The sequence below is a fragment of the Rattus norvegicus genome, chromosome 10, assembly GCF_021556685.1.
Source record: "Rattus norvegicus strain SHRSP/BbbUtx chromosome 10, alternate assembly SHRSP_T2T, whole genome shotgun sequence".
NCBI classification, from domain to species: Eukaryota; Metazoa; Chordata; class Mammalia; order Rodentia; family Muridae; genus Rattus; species Rattus norvegicus.
The window spans coordinates 111151410-111177801 of NC_141543.1; the positions used below are offsets into that span (position 1 = coordinate 111151410).

Genomic DNA, 26392 nt, shown 5'->3' on the forward strand with positions numbered 1-26392 from the left:
GGGCTTCCTGGATAAACTGATGTCTTTAGGCAGAGATATCCTGACCCAGGATGGAAAGGTAGGACTCTTTGAGGCGCCTGGGCCCTCCTACACAAATATCCTTCAAGGTACCGGCTTTCCTTTCCAGAGAACTTCAAGGGACCTCTCTCCTGACACAATGGGAGCAGAGTCCTTTCATCCAGCCTCTCCTGCCTTGAGCAGCCTCCCCCTCATCTCTTTCCAGGGAAGAGGAAGTCTGCGTTTACTGAGTATGTGCATGGTCTGCCTTCACAGTCAAGATTATCAACTGTGTTGGAAGGTGAGAAGACCTATAGAGAAAAACCATGGCAGGGGAAAGGAAGGGGTGAACAGCATTAAATTGGTGCTCTAAGGAGGGGGGATTTCAGGTAGTCCCGAAAGTGAGTCACGGAATAAGCAGCCTAAGGTTCTGAGGCACGATGGAGTTGGGAGGTGAAAAAGCAGAAGCGGATGGTAAGAGCCCAAATTGTCACGGAGAGAAACAAGAGAGGTCGGATCTGTGCCGGAGGAGACACGCACTTTCTGAGGCCAGGGCCCCGCCCCGTCCTGAGCGAGACGCGCCTGCGCAGCACAGTCGAAGGCCGAGACAGGAAGTCCCGCCTCTCGGCTCCAGCACTCTGTGCATGCTGTCAGTGTTCCGGGTCCGCCTCTCTGAGATCAGCTCGGCAGACCGCGTTGCCTTGACAACCAGCTCTCCGTGGCAGCGGTCGTATGTTCGAGTCCCAGCTGTGCTGCTCCTGGTGTCTGTCTCATGTGCGCTTCTGCCTCAGAGCAGCCTTGAGGGCCGCGCCCAGAGCCGCGCCTGCCCGCTCCAGCCCGCCTAGAGCATACGGCAGAGGGAAGGGGAGTGAGCTTGCCGGGTGGGCTGGGAGCCTGGCCCAGCGTCCTAAGTCCCACCAGGGACACTGACAGAGCACGTGTCCAGGATGGAGTTTTGCCACACTGTAGACTGAAAAATTTGGTTTAAAATAGGGTTTAAGTTGCATAACACATGTTCAGTGTAGAAAACTTAGTCCTTGACCTGTGGGAAATTGGAACCATGGTGTTCTGGTTGTGGTTTTGTTGTTTTGTCTTGTTTTTATTTTTTGTTAACTTCAAGCAAGCTGGAGGAAGAAACCTTAATTGAGGGATGGCCTCCATCAGATCGCCTGTAGACAAGTCTATGGAGACAATTTTATCATTTATTGATTAATGTGCAAGGGCCAGCCCGTTATGAGAGGTGCCCCTGGGCAGGTGGTTCTAGGTGGTACAAGAGAGCAAAAAACAAACAAACTCACAAAAACCAAAGAGCAAAAAATCCACAACACACACACACACACACACACACACACACACACACACACACACACACAAATACGACCCAGTATAGTAGTGTGGTGATACCTTTAATCTCAGTACTGGGGAGCCAAAGGCACGCAGATCTCCTTGAGTTCAAGGCCAGCCTGGTCTACAGAGTGAGTTTCAGGACAGCCAGGGCTACACAGAGAAACCCTGCCTCAAACAAACCAGAAAGAAGAAAAGAAAAAGAAGGAAAGTGAGCAAGTCAGTAAGCAGTGTTCTTCCATGGTCTCTGCTTCGGTTCCTGCACTAACTCCCCTCAGGCTGGGCCAGAGAAGTGTGAGATGAGCTGGTTTTGGTCGGTGATTTATCAAACAAACTGGAACGCAGGTCAGGCAACACCTGCAACGTTCTCTTCCTGTCTTCGCCTCAATGGGCTATGGTTGTTCCTATCAAATGTGCCGGTGCACCTTGTTCCAGGAATCCTGTGTACTCAAAATGAGGTGATTACTGACCAATGGTGTTTCCCCCAACTGTGGACTAGTGCCCACACAAGGCTGACACTCTTGTAGCTTCAGGGGTGCCCCATTGATGAGGACTGCAGTCTGACTGAGGAAACTTCATATTAGGCAAGGACAGAACATCTAGCAAATTCCAGATCCTCCAGGTAGGAGCGCTCATACCCAAGTCAGACAGGAAAGGCAGTGAGGGGTCCTGTCTCTGTGCTCTCAAGAACACAGGTTACCCTTGGGCACCCAGCAGGGTCTCACCCTATAGGGATAACTTGGAAGGAGCTCCTGATTTGGGACTCTTACTTTTTGTAAGATTTGTGTCTAAATGTGCGTGTCTGCATGTGGTGGGCCTGTGTACATGAGCGCTGGTGCCCTCAGAGGTCAGAGGCATCTCATTCCAGGGAGCTGTAGTTACGGGAGGTTGTGAGATGTGCTGTGAGTGCTGGGGATCAAACTTAGCTTCAAGTGCTCTTAACTCCTGCGCTGTCTCTCCAACCCTAGAGCTCTTTTAATTTGTTTGTTTTTCTTAAAGAATTATTTATTTTATATATGTGAGCACACTGTTTCTCTCTTCAGACACACCAGAAGAGGGCATCTGATCCCATTTACAGGTGGTTGAGAGGCACCATGTGGTTGCTGGGATTTGAACTCAGGACCTCTGGAAGAGCAGTCAGTGCTCTTAACCACTGAGCCATCCCTCCAGTCCTTTATTTTTAATTTCCTGTGTGTGCATATGTTTGTGAGAGTGTTCGTGTCATGGCACCATTTAGAGGTCAGAGTTGACGTGTGGAAATCTTCTTCTAGCACATGGTCTCTGGTGATCCGGACAGTCTTTGTGTTCCCTGCACTCAACCCATGTCCAAGAAGTGGAGCTTTTTGGTGCTTCCAGGTGGTTTTATTCTTCCTCAGAGTCTTACAGACTAGAGCATGGTGGCTCTCTGCTCAGTGGGCACCAGATGATAATAGCTTCTCTTTGTTGCTCCTCTGCTGGGGCCCCTCCGGTCCTTGGATGCTGGGAGTCAGTGAAGCCAACATCCCTGCCCAACTTCTGTGTTCTTCTCTGAGGTCTAGACAGCAGTCCAGGCATTCAGAAGTTCTTACATGCTCCCACCCCGCAGCCTCAGGAAACCTGCTTCCAGATGCCTCCACCCCCAGACAGAACCTGTCCTGTCCCCCAGAATGTTTCCCTCCCAAATCACTTCCCACGGTTCTGCTGAAAGCCATACAGTGTCTTCCTATACCATTCAGGAAGTGCAGGTGTTCTTTCCATACTGTCCGTCCCATCCAGCCACCGTCTGGGAGTCAAGACTAGCTGCTGGTTGCACACCACACCCTGGGAGCCCTGAGTCTCAGACAGAAGATAGGAGGGACTTGTAAGAACCAGACTTGGGAGACTTCAAGGAAGCCAGATGATCGGGATCAACAGTCCTAATTTTTATTGAGAATTAGGATAAGGCTGAAGCCGCAGATGCCAGAGCAGTGGTGACCCCATGAACAGTTTGGAGGTGCTCACATTCTGCATGCAAATGAGATTCCCTCAGATCTCAGTCAGTGGATTGGCCTGCTGTCAGCATCTAGTGACATTGTCTAGCTACAGAATTATCTCCAGATTAGTTGCTAGTGGCCTGGCTTCAGTGAGGTTAATGTGCTCTGACCCACTCACCCAATTGTCCCTTAGCCACACCCATTTCCCTTAACCACACCCACTGCCCTTAGCCACACCCATTTCCCTTAACCACACCCCATTGCCCCATAGCCAAACCCTATTACCCCTTAGCCACACCCCATTTCCCTTAGCCACACCCCATTGCCCCATAGCCAAACCCTATTACCCCTTAGCCACACCCATTTTCCCTTAGCCACACCCCATTGACCCTTAGCCACACCCCACTGCTCTGTTACTCTTGCTGCCGATACCTGTGTGGTTTCCACTTCATTACAGTGGGACTCGATGCCTGGAGCCCTGCTACAGTGCACTTGTTTTTCTTGTCAACCTGACATAATCAAGAAGCACCTGGAAAAGCAATTCTCAGTTAGGCCTGTCACCATGTCTGTGAGGACATTCCCTCATTGTTGATTGATCTGAGGCCCCAGCTTACAATGAGCAATGCCTTTCCTTGGCAGGTGGGCCCGGGTTATATAAGAATGGTAACTGTAGGGGTTGGGGATTTAGCTCAGTGGTAGAGCGCTTGCCTAGGAAGCACAAGGCCCTGGGTTCGGTCCCCAGCTCCGAAAAAAAGAACCAAAAAAAAAAAAAAAAAAGAATGGTAACTGTGCCAGATGGTGGTGATGCATGTCTTTAATCCCAGCACTTGGGAGGCAGAGGTAGGTGGATATCTGCGAGTTCAAGGTCAGCCTGGTCTACAGAGTGAGTTCTAGGACAGCCAGGGCAACACAGAGAAACCCTGTCTCGAAAAACCAAGAAAGAAAAAAAGAAAAAGAGAAAGGTAGCTGATCAAGTCAGGAGGAGCAAAACAGTGAGCAAATTCCTCCTGGCTTCTACTTCCGTTTCTGTCCTGTTTCAGATCCTGCCCTGACTTCCCTCACCGATAGACTCTCCCTGGAACATGAAACGAACCATCTTCGGGTTGTGTTTGGCATTTCTCAGAGCAACAGAAAGCAAACTAAGACACCCACAGATCAAGTGGATGGCTCCTCGATTCTCTCCTTGCCTTCCCCTGTAAGGCCAGACAATAAAGGTCTATGCCAGCAATGCCACTCTGCTCCTGGGAGTGAGGTTGCCCTAAGACCAGAAACCAATAGAGGGCACCCAGCAGGGTCTCACCCTATAGGGAAACCTAGGAAGGAGCTCCGGGTTTGGGACTCTTATTTTTATAAGATTTATTTTGTTATTTTTAATTGTGTGTAGGTGTCTGTGTGCGCGCGTCTGTGCCTGCGTGTAGATATGCACACTCGAATGCTTGCCCTTCATTCTGCCCCTGCATTCAGTAGAGTGCCATGTTCCCCGGACCCCACCCTCCTCTCCTCTCTCTGCCCACTGTAGAGTCCAGGTGACACTTTAGTGCCTCTTGTTTGTCCCAAGCCACTTAGATATTCTCTGTCAGTCACCCCACTCTTTCTGCAATGGGACTTGAACACCTATGTCACTGCAAACAAGATAGGGCAGTTACCGTTTTGAACCAACAGCCTGTGGCCTCTCCTTTCCACTGTCAAATGGCCAGCCTAGTCACAGAACCATGGAGGACAAAAAAGCTCCAGTGTCCAGCTCTATCTGTCTGTCTGTCAAAGTGGGTCAGGCTTTAGCATACACCTCTGTCTGCAGGGCCTGCAGGCCACCCTGTGTTACAGCCTGAGAAACAACCCTTACTAGTAAGGTGGAAGGACTCAGCTCCTGACTAACCTGGACTGCCACCACTGGGTGGCTTGGTCATGGGATTTATCTACACAGTTCTAGAAGCTTACTGGCTGCTGACAGCCAGGCTGGTTCTCATGCCTGTCTCTGCCAGTATTGAGTGGGGTTCCTCCCAAGTGCCGAGACCACAGTCGTAAGCCACCACCACACATGGCTTGATCTCTTCTCTTACAGAAACATCGGCCGTGTGGAATTTAGGGTTCACATTGATCCCATGCAACTTCGCCTTCACTCATCCCCATTCACCGGTTCAGAGTGGACATGGATGGGGTGGGGCAGACACTTGTGGACACATAGTGGAAGTTCTGTGCCCTATAAAGTGGAGCCACCACACCCACCACAGACCTCATACCCACACATGCCCCATCTATGCTGTCACGTGGCTGTTCCGGGCAGCAGGTGTGCCCCGATGTAGAGCAATGTCACTTCCCAAATGAAAGTGTGGAGCACGAATTGGCACCCCTGACTCCAGCTGTGTCTCGTTTACCTTCTTGACCCTGTGAGGCTTTTCCTCCCAATCCTCCACCTTGCCTAGTCTCTCCCAGGGCACCTTGCAAGCTACAGTCCCTCCCATGTTTTAAACAATCATGTCTACACTCTACTCTTGGCGCCTTTCCTCCCAGTCTGGACCCCTGGAAGCAAGACAGCCAGCCAAGCCATCACGGGGCTTTCCTCAATAGTCAGGCTGGCCCGGGAGTTACGAAGCTCCCCTCGGTGCCAAAGAAGCCGATTCTTTTTCAAAGAGCATTTCTGTGGTGTTTTTCCCCTGCTTTCTGCATCTGTGCTGACATTCTGTGATTCTTAGAGAACCGATTCTGAAGAGCAAAACCAGGAGCCAAGAATCTTTCAAGCCAGAAAGACTGCTATGAGAACAAACAACGAGGGCCTCAGCCTACAGAGTTCACAGAGTGGGTGGGCGGGCCCTGCTGGCCAACCCCAGCTCCACCTGGGAGAGGCTTACCCTGGGAGGAGTGGAGTACACTGAGAGCAGAGGCAGGGACCCACAGAGTCCTCAGGCAATGGATTTCTTGGACATGACACCAAAAGCATGGGCAATGTGAGAAAATACAGACAGGGCATTGTCAGAATACTCGGGACAGGAGCAAGAGTGAAGACGACCCACGGGACCACGGAACATGCTCACGGTTATGGATGCCTTTCTAGCATGTACCGTGAATTCAGCATGAGTAAAAGACTGAATTCAAAACTGGACAAATGGGGTTGGGGATTTAGCTCAGTGGTAGAGCGCTTGCCTAGCAAGCGCAAGGCCCTGGGTTCGGTCCCCAGCTCCGAAAAAAAGAACCAAAAAAAAAGGGGGGGGGGTTTATTTTTCCAGGTAGGGGCTGGGGTTGTTGGGTAGGACTGCTATGTAAGCATAAAGACCCAAGTTCAAATCCCCAGAACCCACATGAAGTCTGGGTATGGGGTACCTGTAACTCCAGGCTTGGCAGCCCCTCGAGATCTAAACATAGAACTGTCACATGATTCAGTAATCCTACCTCTGAAAATGTAACCAAGAGGATCAGAAGCAGAGAGTCAAAGGGCACTTGTTTGCCAATAATCTATTTTTAACTTTTTTCTTCAGCTGAAGAGATGGCTCAGATGTTAAAAGCATGGCCGCTTTTGCAGAGGACTCAGGTTCAACTTCCAGCACCGACATGGTGGTTCATAACCACGTCTAACTCCAGTTCCAGGAGCTATAACGCCCCCTTCTGGCCCCCACAGGCACTAGGCATGTACATGGCACGCTCACACACACACACACACACACACACACACACACACACACACACACACACAAGATATACACACATAAAGTACAGCAATGGGGGCTGGGGATTTAGCTCAGTGGTAGAGCGCTTGCCTAGGAAGCGCAAGGCCCTGGGTTTGGTCCCCAGCTCTGAAAAAAAGAACCTAAATAAATAAATAAATAAAATACAGCAATGAATCTGGGTGGTGGTGGTGCACACCTTTAATCCCAACACTTGGGAGGAAGAGGCAGGCAGATCTCTGAGTTTGGGGCCAGCCTGTTCCACAGAGTGAGTTCCAGGATAGCCACAGCCACACAGAAAACAAAAACAAACAGACAAAAAGCCAACCAAACAAACAAATGAACAAAAGTAATAAAACACATTTTAAAAACCATTTGCCATGTGTATGCGTGTGAGCTTTCGTGAGCTTCTATGCCATGTACACGCAGGAGACAGCAGAGACTGGAAGTCCATGACAGATGTTCTGGAACTAGAGTTAGAGACAGCTGTGGGCTGCTGTGGCGGTGCTGGGAATTGAACCCAGGTCCCCTGTAAGAGCAGTCAGTGCTCTAACCACCTAGCTATCTCTTCACCCCTCTGTACTTACCTACACCATTCTCAGTAACCAAAGAATTCATCAACACATGGGGGGGGGTGGCAAAGTCAAAAACACAGGATGGCCTCCCAGTGGAAGGTGACCCTGCTCTGTGCTGTAACATCAAGGAGCCCTGAAGCCATTAGTGAGGAAGTCAGTGCTCAGAGGACACTGTACCTCTACTTTCTCATGAGGTGTCCACAGCAGACTCTAGGAGACAGAGGTAGATTTGGACCCTGGGGCTGGAGATGTAGCTCAGTGGTAGAGAGTATTTGGTTAGAATGGGCCGAGGCCTGGTTTCCCTTCCTAGCACCACACACACCAGCATTTATGAGAGGTAGGGCTGAGGGTTGAACACCGAATGGAACCTTGTGCATATACAAAGCCTCTGCTTGTAGTCATGCCAACGCTGACTAGCATCATGACATAGCATTGGGTGCACACTCAAACCAGCAAATGTTATCTATCTACGATGACCAGTATATAAGGGGGAAAGAGGCAAGGGAAGGGGGGACTGAGTAGGAGGGTCAACTTGCATTTGAGGGTGATCTGGACTAGAGAGCGAGTTCCAACTCAGCCTGAGCTGGTGTGATACCCACCTCAACACCACACTCACCAAAATGGGAGGGGGCTGCAGCTGGCCAGATAGCTTCTCAGGAAAAGGTACTGACAGCCCGAAGTTGGTCCTGAGGACGAATGTTATTGGGGGAGCTGAAGTCCACACACAAAGTGGCATGTAGTGCTGTATGTAAACGAAGGGGCTAGGGATGTGGTTCAGGGGTAAGCGTGCTTGCTATATAAGCGCAAAGACCCATCAAATCCCCAGAACCCGCATGAGAGCTGGGTATGGCCATGTGTCCCTGTGAACCCAGAACAGGGGAGTGGAGACAGGCTCATCTTGGTGGTTTGGTAAATGTTTGCTTCGGTGAAAGGACTGTCTGGAGAGAATGAGTCAGAGAGAAGAGAGCTGTGGAGGAAGAAGACAGTAGACATTTTCCTCTGATCTCTGCATCCTGCCACACTCACACACACACACACACACACACACAAGTGTATAAATGTGCATACACACATATAAACACACACCACAGAGAGAGACAGAGACACACAGACACACACACACAAGTGTATAAACGTGCACACGCACATACAAACACACGCCACAGAAAGAGATAGAGGCAGAGACACAGAGATAGAGACAGAGACCGACACACACGCACACACACACACACATGCACACACACACCACAGAGAGAGAGAAAGAGACAGACAGACACACACACACACCCAAGTGTATAAATGCTCACACACACATGCACACACACCCCACATAGAAAGACAGAGACACAGACACAGAGATAGAAACAGAGACACAGAGACACACACACAAGTGATAAATGCAAGCACGCACGCACACACACACACCACAAAGAGAGACAGAGACACACAAACACACAGACACACACACACACACAGCCCTCATGTGTACCCTCTGTGAAGTCCCCTAGGAAGGGGCCTGATGCTGGAGACTGCCTGGATAGGACACCTCTTTCCTGGAATTCTCTCTTCTGCCCCCTGCCTTGCCCTGGGAAGCACCGCTAGGCACAGCCCCAACTCCGCCCACCAGTACTGTTCTCTGCTGGTTCTGTGCTGAGATCAGGCTCCCTTCTGAAGCCAATTTTCTACACAGTGAAAATGTTTTCTTTGTGCCCACTTGAGCAGATGGCCCCCCACCTTGGCCTGAATTGAGAAGCACAGAAATCAAACAGGGGACAGACGGCCTCCCTGGCACTGTCTTATGGGCACAGAGTGTGCACACGCACTCTGTCCTCCCTCCCCCCTCCCCCTGCCAGTGCCTTCTACTTGCTCCATGCTGGATCTGGCCCCCAGGTACTGAGCTGAGCCTCCAAGCTTGGCTACTTTTCTGCCTGGGGGCCTCACTTGGGCTCTTAGCTTGGGTGTCTACTTACAGCAGGTGCAGGGGTGATTTTTCTAGAAGGAATGAATGGATTTGCTGCCAGCCCCTGTCCCTTCCCAGGTGGTTGAGCAGCATCCTGGCCCATCTTGTGCTTCTTATCTGTGTGGAAGCTTCTCAGCTTTCAGGCCTACCACTGGTGTTCATAAAAATTAACTAACGTGGTGGGAAAGGAAGAGTCTAGTTAGGGAAGACTCCCAGGAAAGATACAACACTGGGGAAGTCTGGCTACTGGGGCAGGTTCCTGCTAAGCTTCCTCTGAGGAACGTGGCTATGCAGTGTCCTGGGGAGACTGAGTCTTAACTTCTAAGGAGAGCCAAGTGACCACAGGTGCCATGCAGCCCTGTCCCATCATTGTAGATCAGGGGCGGGATGAAGGAGCTCTCTGTTCAGTTCCCAGAGTGACCAGGTCAGTCTCAGAGGGTGCGAAGATCACTCTTGGATCTCTGGAGCCTTAGAATCCTGCTGCTGGGCATGGTGACCCAAGCCTTTATTCCCAGCATTTGGGAGGCAGAGGCAGGGGGATCTTTGCGAGTTACAGACAAGTCTGATCTACAAGTCATGCCAGCTGGGGCTACATAGTGAGCCCTTCTCAAAAAGGAAAAAAAAATCAAATAAAACCCTGTTTAGCTGGTGCCTCGTGCAAGGACTTAATAAGCTGGGGCAGGAGGATTACCCCATGGAGACTTCTAAGCCAGCCTGGGTTCTAGGCGAAGACTCTATCTTTTTTTTTTTTTTTTCCGGAGCTGGGGACCGAACCCAGGGCCTTGCGCTGCCTTGCGCTTGCTAGGCAAGCGCTCTACCACTGAGCTAAATCCCCAACCCCAACGAAGACTCTATCTTAAGACAGTTTCCTGTTATTAACGTTCCTTGGACCTTTTACGGGAGGCAGCACGTGGGCTGGTGTCTAGTCCGCTGTCTGCTGCTGTGGAAAAAAGAAAAAAAAAAACAAAAACGTGAAGATCGAAAGTGACCAGGGCAGGAAGGGGTTAACTTGGCTCACCAGTACAACCCAGAACCACTGTGCACAGCAGGCAGGCTTTACCACATCAGTCAGCCAATCAGCAATCAAGCAAAGGACAGAGGCTTTTGACTCTAACTTGGGTCAACCTGACAAAACAAAACAAACAGAACCAGCCCAGGCGGTGAATTTGGATGGAGTTGGTGGCATTTCCAGGGGCCAGGCTGGGTGGCTCTGCAAAGGAGGGTCCACCTGCTCTTGTGGGCAGTGTTTGCAGTAGCCAGAGTATGGGATCCAGTATGGGGACAGTCCAGCATGCAGGGCCAAAGGAGTGTCTATGCTCTTCTGAGTGATGCATACTGGGACTGCTCACTCAGATCCCTTACGGGAAGAGACACGGCAGCAAAGCAATCCGCGGCTCTTGCAAAGCAATCCGCGGCTCTTGCAAAGCAATCCGTGGCTCTTGCAAAGCAATCCGTGGCTCTTGCAACCAGGCTGCTATGGCATGAGGCTGACTGCCATCTTACCTAAGGACTGCAGGGTTCCCTGGGCAGTGGGGCTGTGTGCAGCAAGAGCCAGAGACTACTGCTAGCTTTGCACGATGTGACAGGCTGCTTCCAGTCACACCTCCCCACCTCTCCAGGTCTTGGTCTAGCCTCTTCTGTTGCCCGAGAGATTATCCGGGCAGGAGATGAAGAAATGAGACCCAAAGACTGAGGTCCTGAGGCCTACATTATACCCAAGGAGGTGACTGATACCCAGGAGCTGGGCAGGAGTGGAGAGCTGGAGGAGATGTCCCTCAAGATGGGGCAGTCCAAAGGCTAGCCTACAGTCCAGCCTCGGGAAGACTGGAGCCTAAGCCTCACCTCCATTGACAGGATGAACTACAAGCTAAGCAGGATAACCTTACAAAGCAAGAAGTGTGTGCTTTTAATCCCAGCACTCAAGAAGCAGAGCCAGGGACTGGAGAGATGGCTCAGAGGTTAAGAGCACTGACTGCTCTTCCAGAGGTCCTGAGTTCGATTCCCAGCGACCACATGGTGGCTCACAACCATCTGTAATGGGATCCGAGGCCCTCTTCTGGTGTGTCTGAAGACAGCTACAGTGTCTGTATAATAAATAAAAAATCTTAAAAAATTAAAAAAAAATAAAACAAATAAATTTTTGGAGAGGAGGAAGAAGAGGAGGGAGAGGAGAAGGAGGAGGAGACAGGCAGTTCTCTGTGAATTCCAGGGCAGTCTGGGCTATAGAGAGAGTTACAAGCCAGCCAGAGAACGCAGTGAGGCCCTGTCTCAAACTCAACAACAACAACAACAATAATAATAATAACAACAACAACAACAACAATAACAAAAGCCAGAAACAAAAGCAAATTTATTCTGATTACAGTTTGGGATGCTGAAAGTCCAAGCACGACTTTGTGTGTCATACCTGGGAGGACCTCACAGTGGCTACGCAAGAGGAAGGAATTGCTTCATCAAACAGGACCCACACAGGGTGCTGCCCCAACGACCTAAGGACCTCTCCTAGGCTCCTAAAATGTCCATCTTTCCACAATACAACACTGAAAGCCAAAGCTCCCAGCTCAAAGTACACCCAAGTGCGAGCATGGCTGGCACCAATCCCCTTAGTTTCTGGGGGTGTTCAGCATCCTGGGAGGAACTGGCTCATGGGGTCAGGGAGGACAGCATCCAGCCCTGCAAAGGTGAAAGCCCTGATGACAGTAATCCCAGCAGGGACCTGGGTGTGGCAGAAAAGAAAGAAGGAAGAGACCCACCTATGAGTACCTGCTGTGTCAGCCCCTGGCACACTCCTCCTCCATAGCCCTGTGAAATGTGTCCCACCAGCTGGTCAGGAGAGAGCACTGAGCTTGGAGTCAGGAATCTTGGTTCTACTAAAAGCTGTACAACTTTGAACACTCTGACCAGCCACTCTGAACCTTACTTATAGTTAGGAATCTTGTGGGTAGTGTTCATTGTCAACCTGGCAAAATCTGTCTCATCAAGGGATCATGTGGGTTAGATTGGTTTATGGACATGCCTTTGAGGGATCTGGGTAAACTGAGGTAGGAAAACCCATCCTGTGGAATATTATACAGGCTAGAAAATGGTCAGAGATCAAAGAGGGAGCTAGGCACAGCATTCATTTCTTTCTGCTTCCTTAAGATTTGTTTTTATTTTATGTGTATAGATGTGTCGAGTTATGTGAATAGTGCTGTCTGGGGCCAGAAGAAAATAAAGATCTCCTGTAGCTGGAGGGTATATATGTTTGTGAACCACCATGTGGGTGCTGGGAATTGAGCCAGGGTCTTCTACAAAAGCAGCCACAGCTTTTAACCACTGGGCCAGTTCTTACTTCTTGACTATGGATTCAACATGACCAGCTGTCTGGAGCTCCTGCCCATGTGTGCACCTGCAGTGAGCACCTGTGTGTACCTGCAGCGAGCCCTAGTGTGCACCTGCAGTGAGCCCCAGTGTGCACCTGCAGTGAGACCCTGTGTGCACCTGCAGTGAGCACCTGTGTGCACTTGCAGTGAGCTCCAGTGTGCACCTGCAGTGAGCACCTGTGTTTACTTGCAGTGAGGTGCTGCATCCTAGGCCTGTGTGCTAAAATACTCCCCTGTCATTTTTTTTTTTTTTTTTTGGTTCTTTTTTTCGGAGCTGGGGACTGAACCCAGGGCCTTGCGCTTCCTAGGTAAGCGCTCTACCACTGAGCTAAATCCCCAGCCCCTCCCCTGTCATTTTTATCAGAGTATTTTATCATGGCAACAGAAAAGAAACCAAGACATGAGGACTTAGATTAGATGCTCCTTAGGGCTCTCTACCTTTCACCTCCCCACAGAGTTAGAAGAAAAGTCAGATCTTCAGAAAGTTTGGTAGCCTGCCTTGCGTGGAGCCATTTTATGAGGCTGCCTAGGTGAGGACAGAGTGGTGAAGACTGGGAGATGCAGGTGCCTCAGGCTCATGGACAGACAGGTAGAAACTCAGAGCTTAGCTCAGTGTAAGAAAATAAGAAAAAACAGGAAGTGGCCAAGTTGTTTGGAAACCACTGTTGTCCGGAACTATCTTTCCAGCCAAATACCTGTGTCTCATGAGCTGTGTCCACTTGCAAAAGATCACCTTAGCTGGACTTGGTGGCTGTTACATCCCCTCATAGAGGGGCTGGGGTGGTCGCAAGACCTTCACCTATGGATCCCTTTTCTCTCTGCCACCTGTTGCTCACAACTCTGCCCTAATTACAGGTGGCCTTGGGAAAGGCTAGAGCATTGTGATGGTTTGTATGTGCTTGGCCCAGGGAGTGGCCCTTGTTGGAGTAGGTGTGACCTTGTTGGAGTAGGTGTGGCCTTGTTGGAGTAGGTGTGACCTTGTTGGAGTAGGTGTAGCCTCGTTGGGGTGGGCGTGGCCTTTGTTGGATGGGCGTGGTCTTATTGGAGGAAGTGTGTCACTTTGGGCGTGGGTTTTAAGACCTCAACCTAGCTGGCTGGAAGTCAGTCTTCTAGCAGCCTTCAGATGAAGATGTGGAAATCTCAGCTCCTCCTGCACCATGCCTGCCTGGATGCTGCCATGCTCCCACCTTGATGATAATGGACTGAACCTCTGAACCTGTAAACCAGCCCCAGTTAAATGTTGTCCTTATAAAAGTTGTCTTGGGGGTGTTGGGGATTTAGCTCAGTGGTAGAGCGCTTGCCTAGCAAGCGCAAGGCTCTGGGTTCGGTCCCCAGCTCCGAAAAAAAAGAAAAAAAAAGTTGTCTTGGTCATGGTGTCTGTTCGCAGTAGGAAAACCCTAACTAAGACAAGTATGTAGGCCAGGAAAGACCAGGGGGAGGGTCCTGTTGCTATGGGAAATCATCATCCTCGTTGGGTAGATTCTCCACTGTGACCTTTGGGACAAGCACCCACACTCCAGTAACCCTTCACCTGTGTTGTAAGGAAGTCCCAAAGCGAACTCACTGGCTCAGTGGAATCCTGCCTCACTCACAGTGTTGAGACTTGGGAGGGAGGGAGGGGGAGATGGGGATTACATCTCCCAGAAAGGAAGTCTAGCTACGCAGTCTGTCTCTAGTGGGTAGTGAGTCCTCCATCTCCAAAAGTATCCAAGAGACTCCTGGGACTGACCCCCTCTGCTCAGGAACCCTGAGTGCCTGTACCTCTACCCAGACATGTACACAGGCCTGTGTAGCCACAAGGCTCAAGGCTCCGCTGAGATGTTTCTATTCTTCTGGCTTAGATGCCACTTGCCAGTGGGCCAGGATCAGGTTTGACAACTATGCAAGATTCTCTCTAATTTGTGGGGGTCTTTTTGTTGTTTTTTTTTTCAAGACAAGGTCTCACTATGTAGCCCTGGCTGTCCTAAAACTCCTTATGTAGACCAGGCTGGCCTTGAACTCAGATATTTGGCTGCCTCTGCCTCCCAAGGCCTGGGACATCATGCCTGTATTTTGTTTTTGGTTTGGTTTGGGTTTTGTTTTGTTTTGTTTTTTTTTTTTTTTGTTCTTTTTTTCGGAGCTGGGGACCGAACCCAGGGCCTTGCGCTTCCTAGGTAAGCGCTCTACCACTGAGCTAAATCCCCAGCCCCTTGGTTTGGGTTTTTGAGACAGTGTTTCTCTGATACTGGTAGCCCTGGCTGTCCTGCTTTGTAGACCAGGCTGGCCTTGAACTCAGATCTGCCTGCCTCTGCCTGGGATTAAAGGCTGTGAGTAAAGTGATGTGGTTGAAGGGCTGTGTTTGTAGTTTTGAATGAGTGTTTACAGTGTCGATATTAGGTGAGAGGCAGAGGCAGGCAGATCTCTGAGTTCGAGGCCGGTCTGGTCTACAGATCGAGTTCCAGGACAGCCAGGGATACACAGAGAAACCCTGTCTCAGAAAACAAAAGCAAAAAAAAAAAAAAGGCATTAGTGACAGAGTGTAGTGTGTGGCCCAGAGCTGCTTGAAGGGTGCCAGGGAGGATTGTCTGCCTGCTATGCTATGAGGCCAGGCTCTCTCCCTCCAAGTCTTCCATTCAGTGGTCTGAATCAAACCATGTATGGCTTCTAAGTCCTGGCAGGAAACCCTGGAAACACCAGCAAGTAGCCAGAGTAGCCAGTCCCTTCTGCAAACACAATGTGTACCTGTGCACATATGGGGAGGGGGCAACCAAGCAAACAGGAGGCTTTTGGCATCTATGGTCCCTGGCCTGAGGTTCTTAGGCATTCTAGGATACATAATGCCGGGACATTTGGATTCTGGACATTTTGTTCAAAGCTCTACACCTACTCAGAGCCAAGCTTGGTCAGGAATGTTCAGTCTTCCATAGGTCGAGGACTGCCATAGTTACCCACTTTATTTTGTGTGTATGAGAACAAAGTAGCCCAGGAACTTCAAAGGAAGGGCACATGGAATGCATCCATTTGTGGGATACAGCAAAAGAGGTCAGATGTATTTTCTTTTTCTTTTTTTGTGGGAATCAATCCCAGGCCTCTGATCCTACACATATCCAACAGGGATGGGTGACCACAGGTGTTGAACCTGAGTTACTGAACACACCAGGTCCAGCATGGCCATGTGGGGGGGATTTGGAAATCCCTTTGTCTCTTTAAGCCTGAGAGAGGCAAAGCTCTCATCCAAGAGCCCAGGGGGTTATGGGTCTGTAGAGGGGCACAGAGAAATGCTAACATGAGGTCAACGTCCATCCCTCTCTTATAGATGAGGTCACATAGCCTACCTGACAACATTGGCAAGTTTTAGAAGGAACAGTTCATGGATGACTGGGGCGATGACTCAGTGGGTAAAGGGGTCTGCTGTGCAAACAGGGGGATGGACCTGAGTTCAGATTCCATACTCCCACATAGAAAACAGTGGCTGTAACCCCAGAGTTGGGACAGGGGCAGAGGCAGTCAGAGCCACAGAACTCATTGACCATCCAGTCTAGACAAATTGGTAGTCTCCAGCTTCCGTGGGAGAACATACTTTTAAAAATAAGGCTGGGTGGGGGTGGGGATGGAGATCTGAAGAGATGACTCAACAATTAAGAACACTGACTGCGGACTGGAGAGATGGCTCAGCGGTTAAGAACACTGACTGCTCTTGCAGAGGGCCTGGCTTTGGCTCCCAGCACACATGTGATGGCTCACAACTAACCTGTAACTCCAGTTCCAGGGTATCCGATGCACTCTCTTAGCCTCTGCTGACTCGAGGCACACACATGGCATGCATGCATACATGCATACATACATACATACAAACATGCAGGCAGGCAGGCAAAACAACCATATGTAAAATAAAGATTAAGTCTTAAGAAAGAAAAGAGTGGAGACAAACTGAGGGAGACATCAGTGTTGAACTTTGGCCTTCGAATGCACACACATTTGCCTGAATGCTCTTGAACACACACACACACACACACACACACAGAGGCCTTCAAATGCATACATATTTGCCTGAATATGTTCTTGCACACACACACACACACACACACACACACACACACAGGTCTTCAAATGCACACACATTTGCCTGAATGTTCTTGAAAACACACACACACACACACACACACACACACACAGAGGCCTTCAAATGCATACACATTTGCCTGAATATGTTCTTGCAAACACACACACACACACACACACACACACACACACGAGAAAGAATCCAGTGAGACCACAGTCTTTCTTCACTCTTTACTGTGTAAAAATAAACTTAACAATTCATGTCATCTCAGCAAGAAAATGGGAAAAAAAAAAGCGAGGGTACCAGTATAAATAGTGCACTTCCAGAATGGCTGATGGGTGTGGGTTTACCCCTTTGATACTCAAAAGGCTGCAGATTTGTATGAAAAATGTACAGCTTTGGTTAGCAAATAATGAAAAAGTAAGATACATCGATTCTTCCGTATTTTACAATATGTACATTGTAACAATATCAACTCTAGGGGGCGGGGGTTGCTTTTTTTTTTTTTTTTTTTTTTGGCAAATAAGACAAAATTGGGACTCTAAGTATTGGGCTTGTTTCTCCTCAATGACTTGTTCCCTTTTGAACAAATTGCACATAAGTCCACTGCGCACAGAAGCAATACATTTCCCCATTGTTAGCTGAGTAAGTTTACATGTTGTGTTTTGGATGAAATCATGAACGCTTCGAGCCACGCTCGGGTTACTAAGGATGCTGTACCCTTATGTTAGCCAGAGTGACCCTAGTTTCTTCTACCAAGCTCAGAACTGGTATCCAAATTCTCAACTCCTTCCATGTAACCATTCAGCTCCAACACAAAGAACCCACCATCGAGGGAGGGCCTATCTTTTTAACCTCCTGGTCCCCAACACACCTTCAAGATCCAGCGGCCCCTCATCAGAACCCATTGGAATGACTGTGAACCTCAGGCCGGCCTGTCCTTCCCCCCTCATTGCCCACAAGACAACCCCTTGGTCTCAGGTCCCAGGGCTGGTGACGAAGTGATCTTTGCAGTCTTAGAAACTAAGTCGGGAGTTCTACAAAAGGAAAAAAAAGCATACAAAAATGTATCTCTTTCTTCCAAAATACACTCTTTCAGTCCTACATTTTGGTGGAGTCTGAAAGTATTTTTTTTCAAGGGAGATAGATATACGTTGAGATAATTTATAGGTTTGTCCTATCCTTTCATAAAAATACTCTTGTTTGGTAATAAACTTTTTCTTCTACAGTAAGAGAAATAATACTGTGTTATCAAAAGCAAGAAGGCTTACGATTCAAGTGAGCTCTCAGCCTCTAGGGCCTGGGAGCCTCTGTGGCAGCTCTACCACCCTAATGCCCAGGGTGCTGTCGGACACCATCGGCAGAAGCAAACACTGTCTCGACAGTGCATTTTATCTCTTATTTTATAAAATGGCTTACCTGAGAGAGGCATGTATTATTCAGTGCAAGAGGGAACATCGATCAGATTACGGAGTCGATGGAAAGTATGCGGATTAGATTTGCGGCTGTCATTACGTTTCTCAGGGCCAGCCAAGTGCCAAGTGTGAACACAGTGACGGAGAAGAGGGCTTGGCACAGACTCCAGTTAGGGGCAGGGCAAGAGCTAGATGTCAGCGTCTGTCCCTGGCACCGTGGGTGCCGCAGGGGAGAGGAGAAGGGAGAGGGGCTGAGAGATGAAGGGACAGAGGCAGAAGCATTGGGGTGTGCTCTGCCCTCAAAGCCAGGGCAGAGGATGGCTTGTGGTCCTGAACGGACAGCTCCCACCCCACCCGTCAGGGTGCAAGTGGTCTGGGGTCCGAGTTGGCAGGGGCTGGGGCTGGGGCTGGTGGCAGGGGTTGGCAGGAGTACACCGGCCACAGCCGGCTCTGGGCCTCGCCTGGTGGTGGCTCCCAGAAGGCTAAAGTAAGTAAGGGTGGGGCTCGATCTGGTCTGTAAAGTCAATTCAAAGCTGGAGTTCTCTCTCCCAACCATGGGTACCATTCAGGCTTGTTCTCAACCTAGATGTTAGAAAATGCTTCTTGCTATGTCTGGGGAGGAGGGGGAGGGGAGAGGGATGCTGGTCTCTCTCTCGACCTCCCCAACACCCCTGGCTTGCTTACCCAGCCGTATTTTTCAGTAGCTACATGGGTGATCACAGAACACTGGGTGGCATTCAGCACACGAACACAGAACCAGAGAAGTCCATGCAGGCAAGGAAGGAACACGCGTCGGACCAAGGGAGCAAGGAACACACCACCCCAAGGAACATGCAAACACAGAAGATCCCCGCAGATCCAAGGATGCCACAACCCGACGGGTGCTGAGGAAGCACAATTATCTAAGAAAAAAAGCCACTGCTTGGACAAGGAGGAGTGGAGCACAGCCTGATCCGCACCCTCGGAGAGGGGATGCGCCACAGAGCGGTGACCGGGAACCGTGCAGACGCCCACAAGAAACAGCGACACAGACAGTACACAGACAGACACGGATGCACTAGATTCAGACACAACATGGACCTGTGTGGAAGGAGACAGGTGCCCCTGGAAGGAACAGCAGGTGGAAAAACCTGCTCCTGATGAGGAAGTTAAGTGTCTGCAGCTGCAGACGAGCCAGGCAGTACGTAGGTTTCTAGAAAGACTTGCCAGCCTTCTGCTAGTCAGGTTACTGGAGATGTCGTCCAGGTGCCATTGGGCGTGTGCCCGCAACATGGGGGAACAAAGCGAGGGTCCCCCACACCTGGACACAACCTCCTTAGCATTCCACAGACACGTGCGCGCACACACACATATTTCGTCCCCCTCCTTGGAAGGCCCAGAAGGGGGTACCCTCGTGCTACTTTCAATAAGAAAAAGCCACGGGCTCAGTGTCACAGGCCGGTGGCCGGTGGGGGCTGCTGCCCCATGAAATGCAAGAGTGGATGGCAGGCCCCACCCTGGCCAGCAGGCTTCGCATGAGAGGTTTCTGAGCCCCTGGCCCCTGAGGGGTCTGAGCTAGCTCACCTGGGCCTGGGTGTGCTGGGGGGAGGGAGTATGGCTGTGAAAAATGCCGTGGGAAAACATTCCCACGGACTGTGGGTCAAGTCTCAGTACCCTGTAGAGTTGAGACCAAGCACGTGAGATCCCCACTTGAAGCCTCTGGTCTCTTATTGCCAGAGGGAGGAGGAAGGGTGGGTGCCAAGGCCCGGTGTCCTGGGACTCTGGAAGGGCACTCTCCTCTCAGAACCACTGGGCTGAAGTAGCTTTGGAAACTGAAAGGGAGTAACAGATCCCTTGATAGATACAAGGAGGCAGGAAGGCCAAGGGTAGGTAAGGAGCAGTCCTGGGGTAGAGCTGCTGAAGGACCCACCTCTACCCTCAGATGACAGCAGACAGCAGACGGCCTGATGGGGGTATGGGAAAGGGACGATTGGCAGGTGGTGCCATCCCTGGACAACCAGCCTTTAAATTTCAGAGAATCCACTTATCATCCCAAATAAAGATTCCCGTGGAAAGGTCCCCCAACCTTAACAAACTTGTTGACTTATGTCAACAGAGACCTATGTCAAAGAGGTCTGCAAACAACGATAAATGGGTGTCCGAGGAAGCCGAGCCAGCCCCGAGGCCCATGGGCAGCTGACCCATCAGGAAACTTACAAAAATCGCAAAGAAAGAAGGGAATGAACTACCTCATTTTAGAAGAAAGCCTCCCCTACGCACATACACACACATTCCCACACACACACACACACACACACTCTCTCTCTCTCTCTCACATAATTCTGCATTGCCAAAGCTGATACTGCCTGCTTTAGCTAGGCATGCCCGGGAAATAGAAGGGCCCTTAGGAAGAAGGGGCTATCCTTGGGGCCACAGAAGAGCCGGGACTGCTTCATGTGCACAAGGAGGACAAACCAGGCTGTGTGCGTGTGCGTGTGCAGGGGCCATGACCTTGAGTCATTCCTGGGGGTTGGGGGGGAGGGAGAGAGAGGATGGGTCACTGCACAAGCAGGGTGGGCAGGCGTCGGGGGGCGGGGGCTCAGCCCTAGCCTGAAGCCTTCAGTTGATCTGGCGGCAAGCCTCGAATGTCCACTTGGTGGCTCCTCCAAAGATCTCGATCTGGGACTCAGCCCAGGCGATGACATTGCCAGAGAGGGCCTTGCTGCTGCAGGTGGCCAAGTTGTACACCTCCCCGGGGGTCAGCTTGCGGTCCCAGATGTTGAAATGGGCTAGCTCACCCACAAACGCTTGGGTGGCATCAAACCCTCCGCCTAGAGTGTCCTTTGGAGAACAGTGAGGGACAAGAGAGACAAGGGGTTGGCTGGGTGACAGAGAGGCCTAGCTGAGCCACCCGCTGCTGAGGGGGAACCTGGTTATCCCTGCCTCCCTCCCTGTCAGGGTCTCCTCCCTCCCCTCACCCTGTACTGTTTTCTTTCCTGTACCTGTCTCTCCCTGAGAGGAGCCCAGGGAAGGGATTGGTGCTAGCCCACTCTGGGTACAGACCATCCCTCTGGGGGGTCTTGAGATAACCACCCTTCACACCCAATCTCCGGGGCAATAATTAGTAGGGGTTTGTCGGGAGCTCTTGGCAGCCAGCAGCTGTGTCTCCGATCTCTCTCAGACACCCTATCTGCCGGAAGATGTCTCAACAGGAATGGAGGATGACTTCCTGCCCCTCATCTCCCTCCCAGCCTGTGCCCAGTGGGAGATGAACCATTTCACAGGAACTAAATTATTCATCGCTAAAAGTGGAACTGGGCTTCCCATGCCAAAGAGAGGCCCTGCTGCAGTTTCCCAAGAGTGCTGGGACCTGGGCCCACTCCTACAGAGCTTGCTGAACTATGGTATAACTTGTCCCCGGCACACCCCCATGGACACACACACACACACACACACACACACACACACACACACACACACACGCGCGCGCGCACACTCCCTCCCTCGCCCTCTGCCCAGGTCAGTACCTGCTCCTGGCCTAGCACCAGCACACCCTGTGGTTTGATAGGGTGATAGGGTGCCAGGTTCTCTCCATTGCCTCCCTGGGTGCCATCCTGATAGGCCTCCCAGACCCCGTCCCGGGTGGTCCAGGTAACGCATATGTGGTGCCACTTGCCGTCGTTGATTACAAAGGGCAGCTTGGCCACCTGGGAAGGAGGAGGACACACATTATGGACACCGTAGCCTGGTGCTACCCAGATGCTCGTAAGTTCCGCTGCCATGCCCCTCACTCCGTTTCACAACTCCTGTGGGGCTGGTACTGAACTCTGGCAGCACCATCCCTTCAAAGGTCCTTAGCATCTTCCAGCCCCACCCACGGATGTGCCAAGGATTCCCACTGGTTATAGCAGCTTTGCCAAGGAGCCCTCAAGACCCATCTGGACACACCACCTCCCTCTCCCCGAACATGAGTTTCTCTGACAGTGTATCCCTGTGAACTTCACTGCAGCCTCAGGCCTCCCCACCAGGTCTCTTTTCCAGCTTCCTACCCCTAGGTCAGCTAGGTCTTCTGGTCTACACTGACTGCGGCCAACCCCTGCAGAGAACCTCGGTGGAACTATAAAAATGGCTCAGACCGACCTGAAGCAGAACCGCACACCCTCATCCACCCTAGGCAGGGGACACATGACAAGTCAGACCCCCACAGGGACTAGGAAAAAAAGCACAGCGCATTCTAGGGTGCGGCGTTAAAAGCAAGAGCCTCTGATTCCATTTCTAGCCAGGTTTGAGCCCTTCGTTTACTACTGGTGACCACGCATGGAGGAGGGGGCTGAAAGCTGGCAGCTAATTCCACTAGCCCGGAAAGCAATGTGGAGCTAAGCTGCACTGAGAGAAAACTCTCCTCTCCTGGGTGGGAGGGGGCTGGCCTCTTCCAGGGAGGGACAAACAGACAGGTCTGGACAGCCGGAGAGTCTCTAGAAGCATTTCATGCTCTAGGGTATCTACAGTCGCCAAAATGGAGAGCCCAAGCCAGTCAACCAGCCAGTGGAGGAGGAGCCAGGATATCAGCAGAATGGACTAGAACATTCCCAGGACAGTCCTCCGCTCTCCCTCCTTCCTTCCCTCCCTCCCCTCTGCTGGCTAAGGCCTCTTTCTGGAACGTTCCAGCTCTCCCTGTTCTTTTATGATTGCAGGTGAAGACAGACGTTCCTGCCCATTTCCAATCTAATACAGCCTCCACCTCCCTCAGCCTCTCCGGGCAGACATTTTTTCTGAGAACCACAGCCCCAATGAGCACCCCACGCCCCAGGGTTCTAGAAGACCCTCGGACCCACATGCTCTGGTGGGGTGTGGGCACACAGCTCTGATGACACACCCCAGGGTCCTGGGTGAGCCTTGGCCTGTGGTAGCATTACCTTGTCGTTAATGAGTATCTCCATGGGGTTGTTGCCCCACTCGATGAGGACCAGCTCGTTGGCCTGCCCAGGTACAGCATAGGAGAAGGGCGTGCCCACTCCAGGTGCCGCGCTGGACTTGAGCCACATGCACACAGTGAAGGCGTACATCTCCGGCAGGCTCTTCTTCACCTTGGCATACATGTAGTTGGTCCGCAGTGGGAATGTCAGCTGAAACTTGTCTCCGGGTCGATTGTCTTTCTGACCTAAGGAGGACAAGTGAACCCTGCCATCTTGTACCTTGACCAAGTGCTTAGGGTATGGTTGTGTCTGGTCCCCATCAAGTCTCGTGATGCAGATGGGGCACAGGGCCAGCTGGCAAAAGAATAAAAAGCTGACCCGAGGTCTCTGCACTCTGGGCCTTGCCAGCTCTTGATGCCACATGGTGCCATCCCTGGGGAGGCCAAGGTAGGGGACGAGCACAGGACAGGCTATGAGCCTGCTGCTGGGCTGCAAAGTAGACACGGAAAGAGAATTGGGCCTGCTTCAGTGCACACTGGCCAAGTGACTGAGGTGTGGCTGTAGAAGAAGGAACCAGGCTAGCTCCCCTCTGAGCGGCCCCCCTGGGGGCCGACCTGATTTAGATGGTGTTGGTGTTGAGAACCTCTTGACTGTACTGGGCTTGTCTCTCAGTCTCCACCAGAGACAGGCATCCATCCCTACAGCCTGTGCCCTCCACTGAAGCCAGGGTACGCTGCAGTCAATCACTCAGTCCTGTGCACAGCTGCAAGGACCCTTCAGGGGGAGTTGCAGGCCTCCACCAGCTCCCATAGGGAGGCTGCCTGGAACCTACTGAGAGGCAGGACAGCAGGGGAGATCAGCCTTCCTTGAACCAGGGCCCCCAACCAAGGTGATGCTTTGAGGATGCCACATAGCCTCTGATGAGCTTTCTGGAAATTTGGGCTTCAGGCCTGGTCACCCCATGACTGCTAACCAGCATCCTATGGGAAAGTCTAACCCTCTCCTCCACCCATACACTTCCTGTGGCTGGCCCTGGGCTTGCTGTGCCTGATCCTCAGGAAAACAGGTCCCATTGAGGAGTACACAGTTACCCTTTTAGAGCCAAGGAATGCACCTGCCTTGCAGGCTCATGGCTGTACCCCTGTCCCAGGAAGAACCTGGTCCCGGAATTTGGAGTGACTTCTAGAAAGCAACAGGACAGGACAGAATCAATGCCAACCACCCTGAAGGCAAGGCAACTGATCAGGGCTGATCCTTAGCTCAGACCCCTGCTAATTCAAGCTCTATCATTTGGTGGAGGGTAAGGGGCAGTCCCAGCATCTCTCTAGAGTGTTTTCCCTTCCTGAATCTCCCACCCCTCCCTTCTCAGGTTCCTCTTTCCCTTGATGTTTTTCAGTTACATAACGAGCCTTAAGATGGCACTGTTTAAACCCATCCAGCACATTTTGCAGTCCGAGCCGGGGTCACGTGGCCCCGCTCCGAGCTGGGCTGCCCCCTCCTCCTCTTACAACCTTGTTTGATTTCTATGACTTCAGGGCACACAGCTCATCACTACCCCCAGGCAGGTGCTAAGGCACCAACCTGAGTTCATGACCAGGGCAAATGTGGGCAATGCAAGATGGGTCACTGTGAAAAAAAAAATCGGTTGAGGGCTCAAGGTAGAGAGAGAGGGACCCCGTAATCCTGAAAGGACACCAGAGCTACTGGGCAACTGGCAGAAAAGATACCCAATGGCCCCAGAAAGCTGGTGTCCAGGTCCCTGTTGGTGACAGATTCCAGCTGAAGCAAGGCTTTTATTACCAAGGAAGGCTTGAGCCAGAAACAGCTACTGTGCGAAGTTGCTGGAGATTAAACAAATCAGACTTGAAAAAAAGATCCTGCGAGTGTCCTGACTGTACTGTACAATCCCTTCTTAAGCTCTGCTGCGTCCCCAGAGAGGTATCTACAGCCTAGGAACTGGGCAAGAAGCCCTGACTAGGGAGGGATTACAGAGTGGGTCCGGGACAAGAGGCCAGGGCAGGGAGTAGGACCCAGGCAGGGACTCTGGAGACAGTCGAGAGCATGCAGCATGCCCCCCTGAGCCCTTACCTTTCTCCAGCTCGCTGATCCGCTGGTGTAGGGAGGTCAAGGCGCTCTCGATCTTGGCCCTTTCCTCTGTGTCGTTCTTGGGGCCCCCTTTTCCCTCCTCCAGAGTGTTCACTCGAGACAGCACCTGCCGCTCCAGGTCATCGATCTTGCTCTGCAGCAGATCCTTGAGGCTGTTGGTTTGGCTGGAAGAATTGAGGCGGCTGTACTGCTGCGGGGGCACAAGGGCAGGGGAAAACCACACCGTTAGGCGTGCAGCCCGGACCGTGCGCGAAGGCCCGCGACGCGGTCCCTGGGGCGATTGCGGGGGCGACCTGGAGGGGAGCTCCAGCGAGTGGCAGCCCTCGGTGCCCCGCAGGGTTCGAGAGGCGCCCGTCTCGCGTCTGCGCGCCGAAGAGGCAAGGAAAGAGGGGCGGGGGTGCCGGGCCGGGTCGGGATGGGGTGGGCGAGGGCAGAAGGGCGCACAACGCGGAGGGGAAACCGCAGCTCACGCGGACCTCGAGGTTCTCCAGTCGGGTTTTGAGGGATTGCAAAGTTTGCCCGAGTTGGCTGAGCGTCTCCGAGGCCGGAGTCCGGGACAGGTCGCCCATCGTATTCTTGCCCGAGCCAGGCTGCTTGCGGCCGCCGCCCGACCTGGCCTCGCCCGGACCCGCGTCCAGGGTGCTCTGGCTCTCGCAGCGGCCAAGCTTGGTGGTCAGCTCCCTGATGGTCTCCTTCTGGCTGAGGATGGTCTCCTTCTGCTGCAGCACGGTCTCCCGGAGCTGCAGCACATTGCTCCGAAGCTCCTCCGCGCCGCCCGCGGCCACGGACGCGGCACACATGTCGGCGTCCACCGGCACCGAAGTGCAGATGAAGCGGGTCGGCCCGAAATCCTGGGCCCGACTGCCCAGGAGGCAGAGGGCGAGCAGCGCACAGGTGCGTGCGGCGCGGCCGGCCAGCATGGCTGCGGACAGTTGGAGCACCGGGCCGGCTCCGCTCCGGTGGGGCTCGGGCTGAGACCGGGATCCGGCTGGCTGGGGCAGTCGCTCCGCAGGCGGCCCGCGCTCTTGGCACCCCGCTTCTCCGCTGCACGGTCTTCTCGGCCGCGCTCCTCGGCCCCCACTGCC

The 26392-nt window shown here is 52.0% G+C and overlaps 1 protein-coding gene and 1 long non-coding RNA gene across 3 annotated transcripts; both read right to left on the minus strand.

The window, feature by feature from the left end:
* Positions 1 to 3219: 3219 nt before the first annotated feature.
* LOC103693491 (uncharacterized) lies at positions 3220 to 13734 on the minus strand. 2 transcript variants are annotated; one of them, XR_015632333.1, is made up of 6 exons: positions 13545 to 13712; positions 10379 to 10427; positions 9498 to 9658; positions 8144 to 8213; positions 3726 to 3822; positions 3220 to 3324 (listed from the first exon to the last, which is right to left on the minus strand). It is a non-coding gene; the product is annotated as an uncharacterized LOC103693491 (long non-coding RNA). The 2 variants fall into 2 exon arrangements; XR_015632334.1 differs by having other exon boundaries at positions 3221 to 3324; positions 8127 to 8213; positions 13545 to 13734.
* Positions 13735 to 17106: 3372 nt separating this feature from the next.
* Positions 17107 to 26392, minus strand: Nptx1 (neuronal pentraxin 1). The gene is given in 5 exon segments (NM_153735.4): positions 17107 to 21126; positions 21813 to 21992; positions 23202 to 23446; positions 25290 to 25497; positions 25784 to 26392. Coding segments are annotated over 5 exon segments (1299 nt in total). The 5' UTR covers positions 26228 to 26392; the 3' UTR covers positions 17107 to 20904.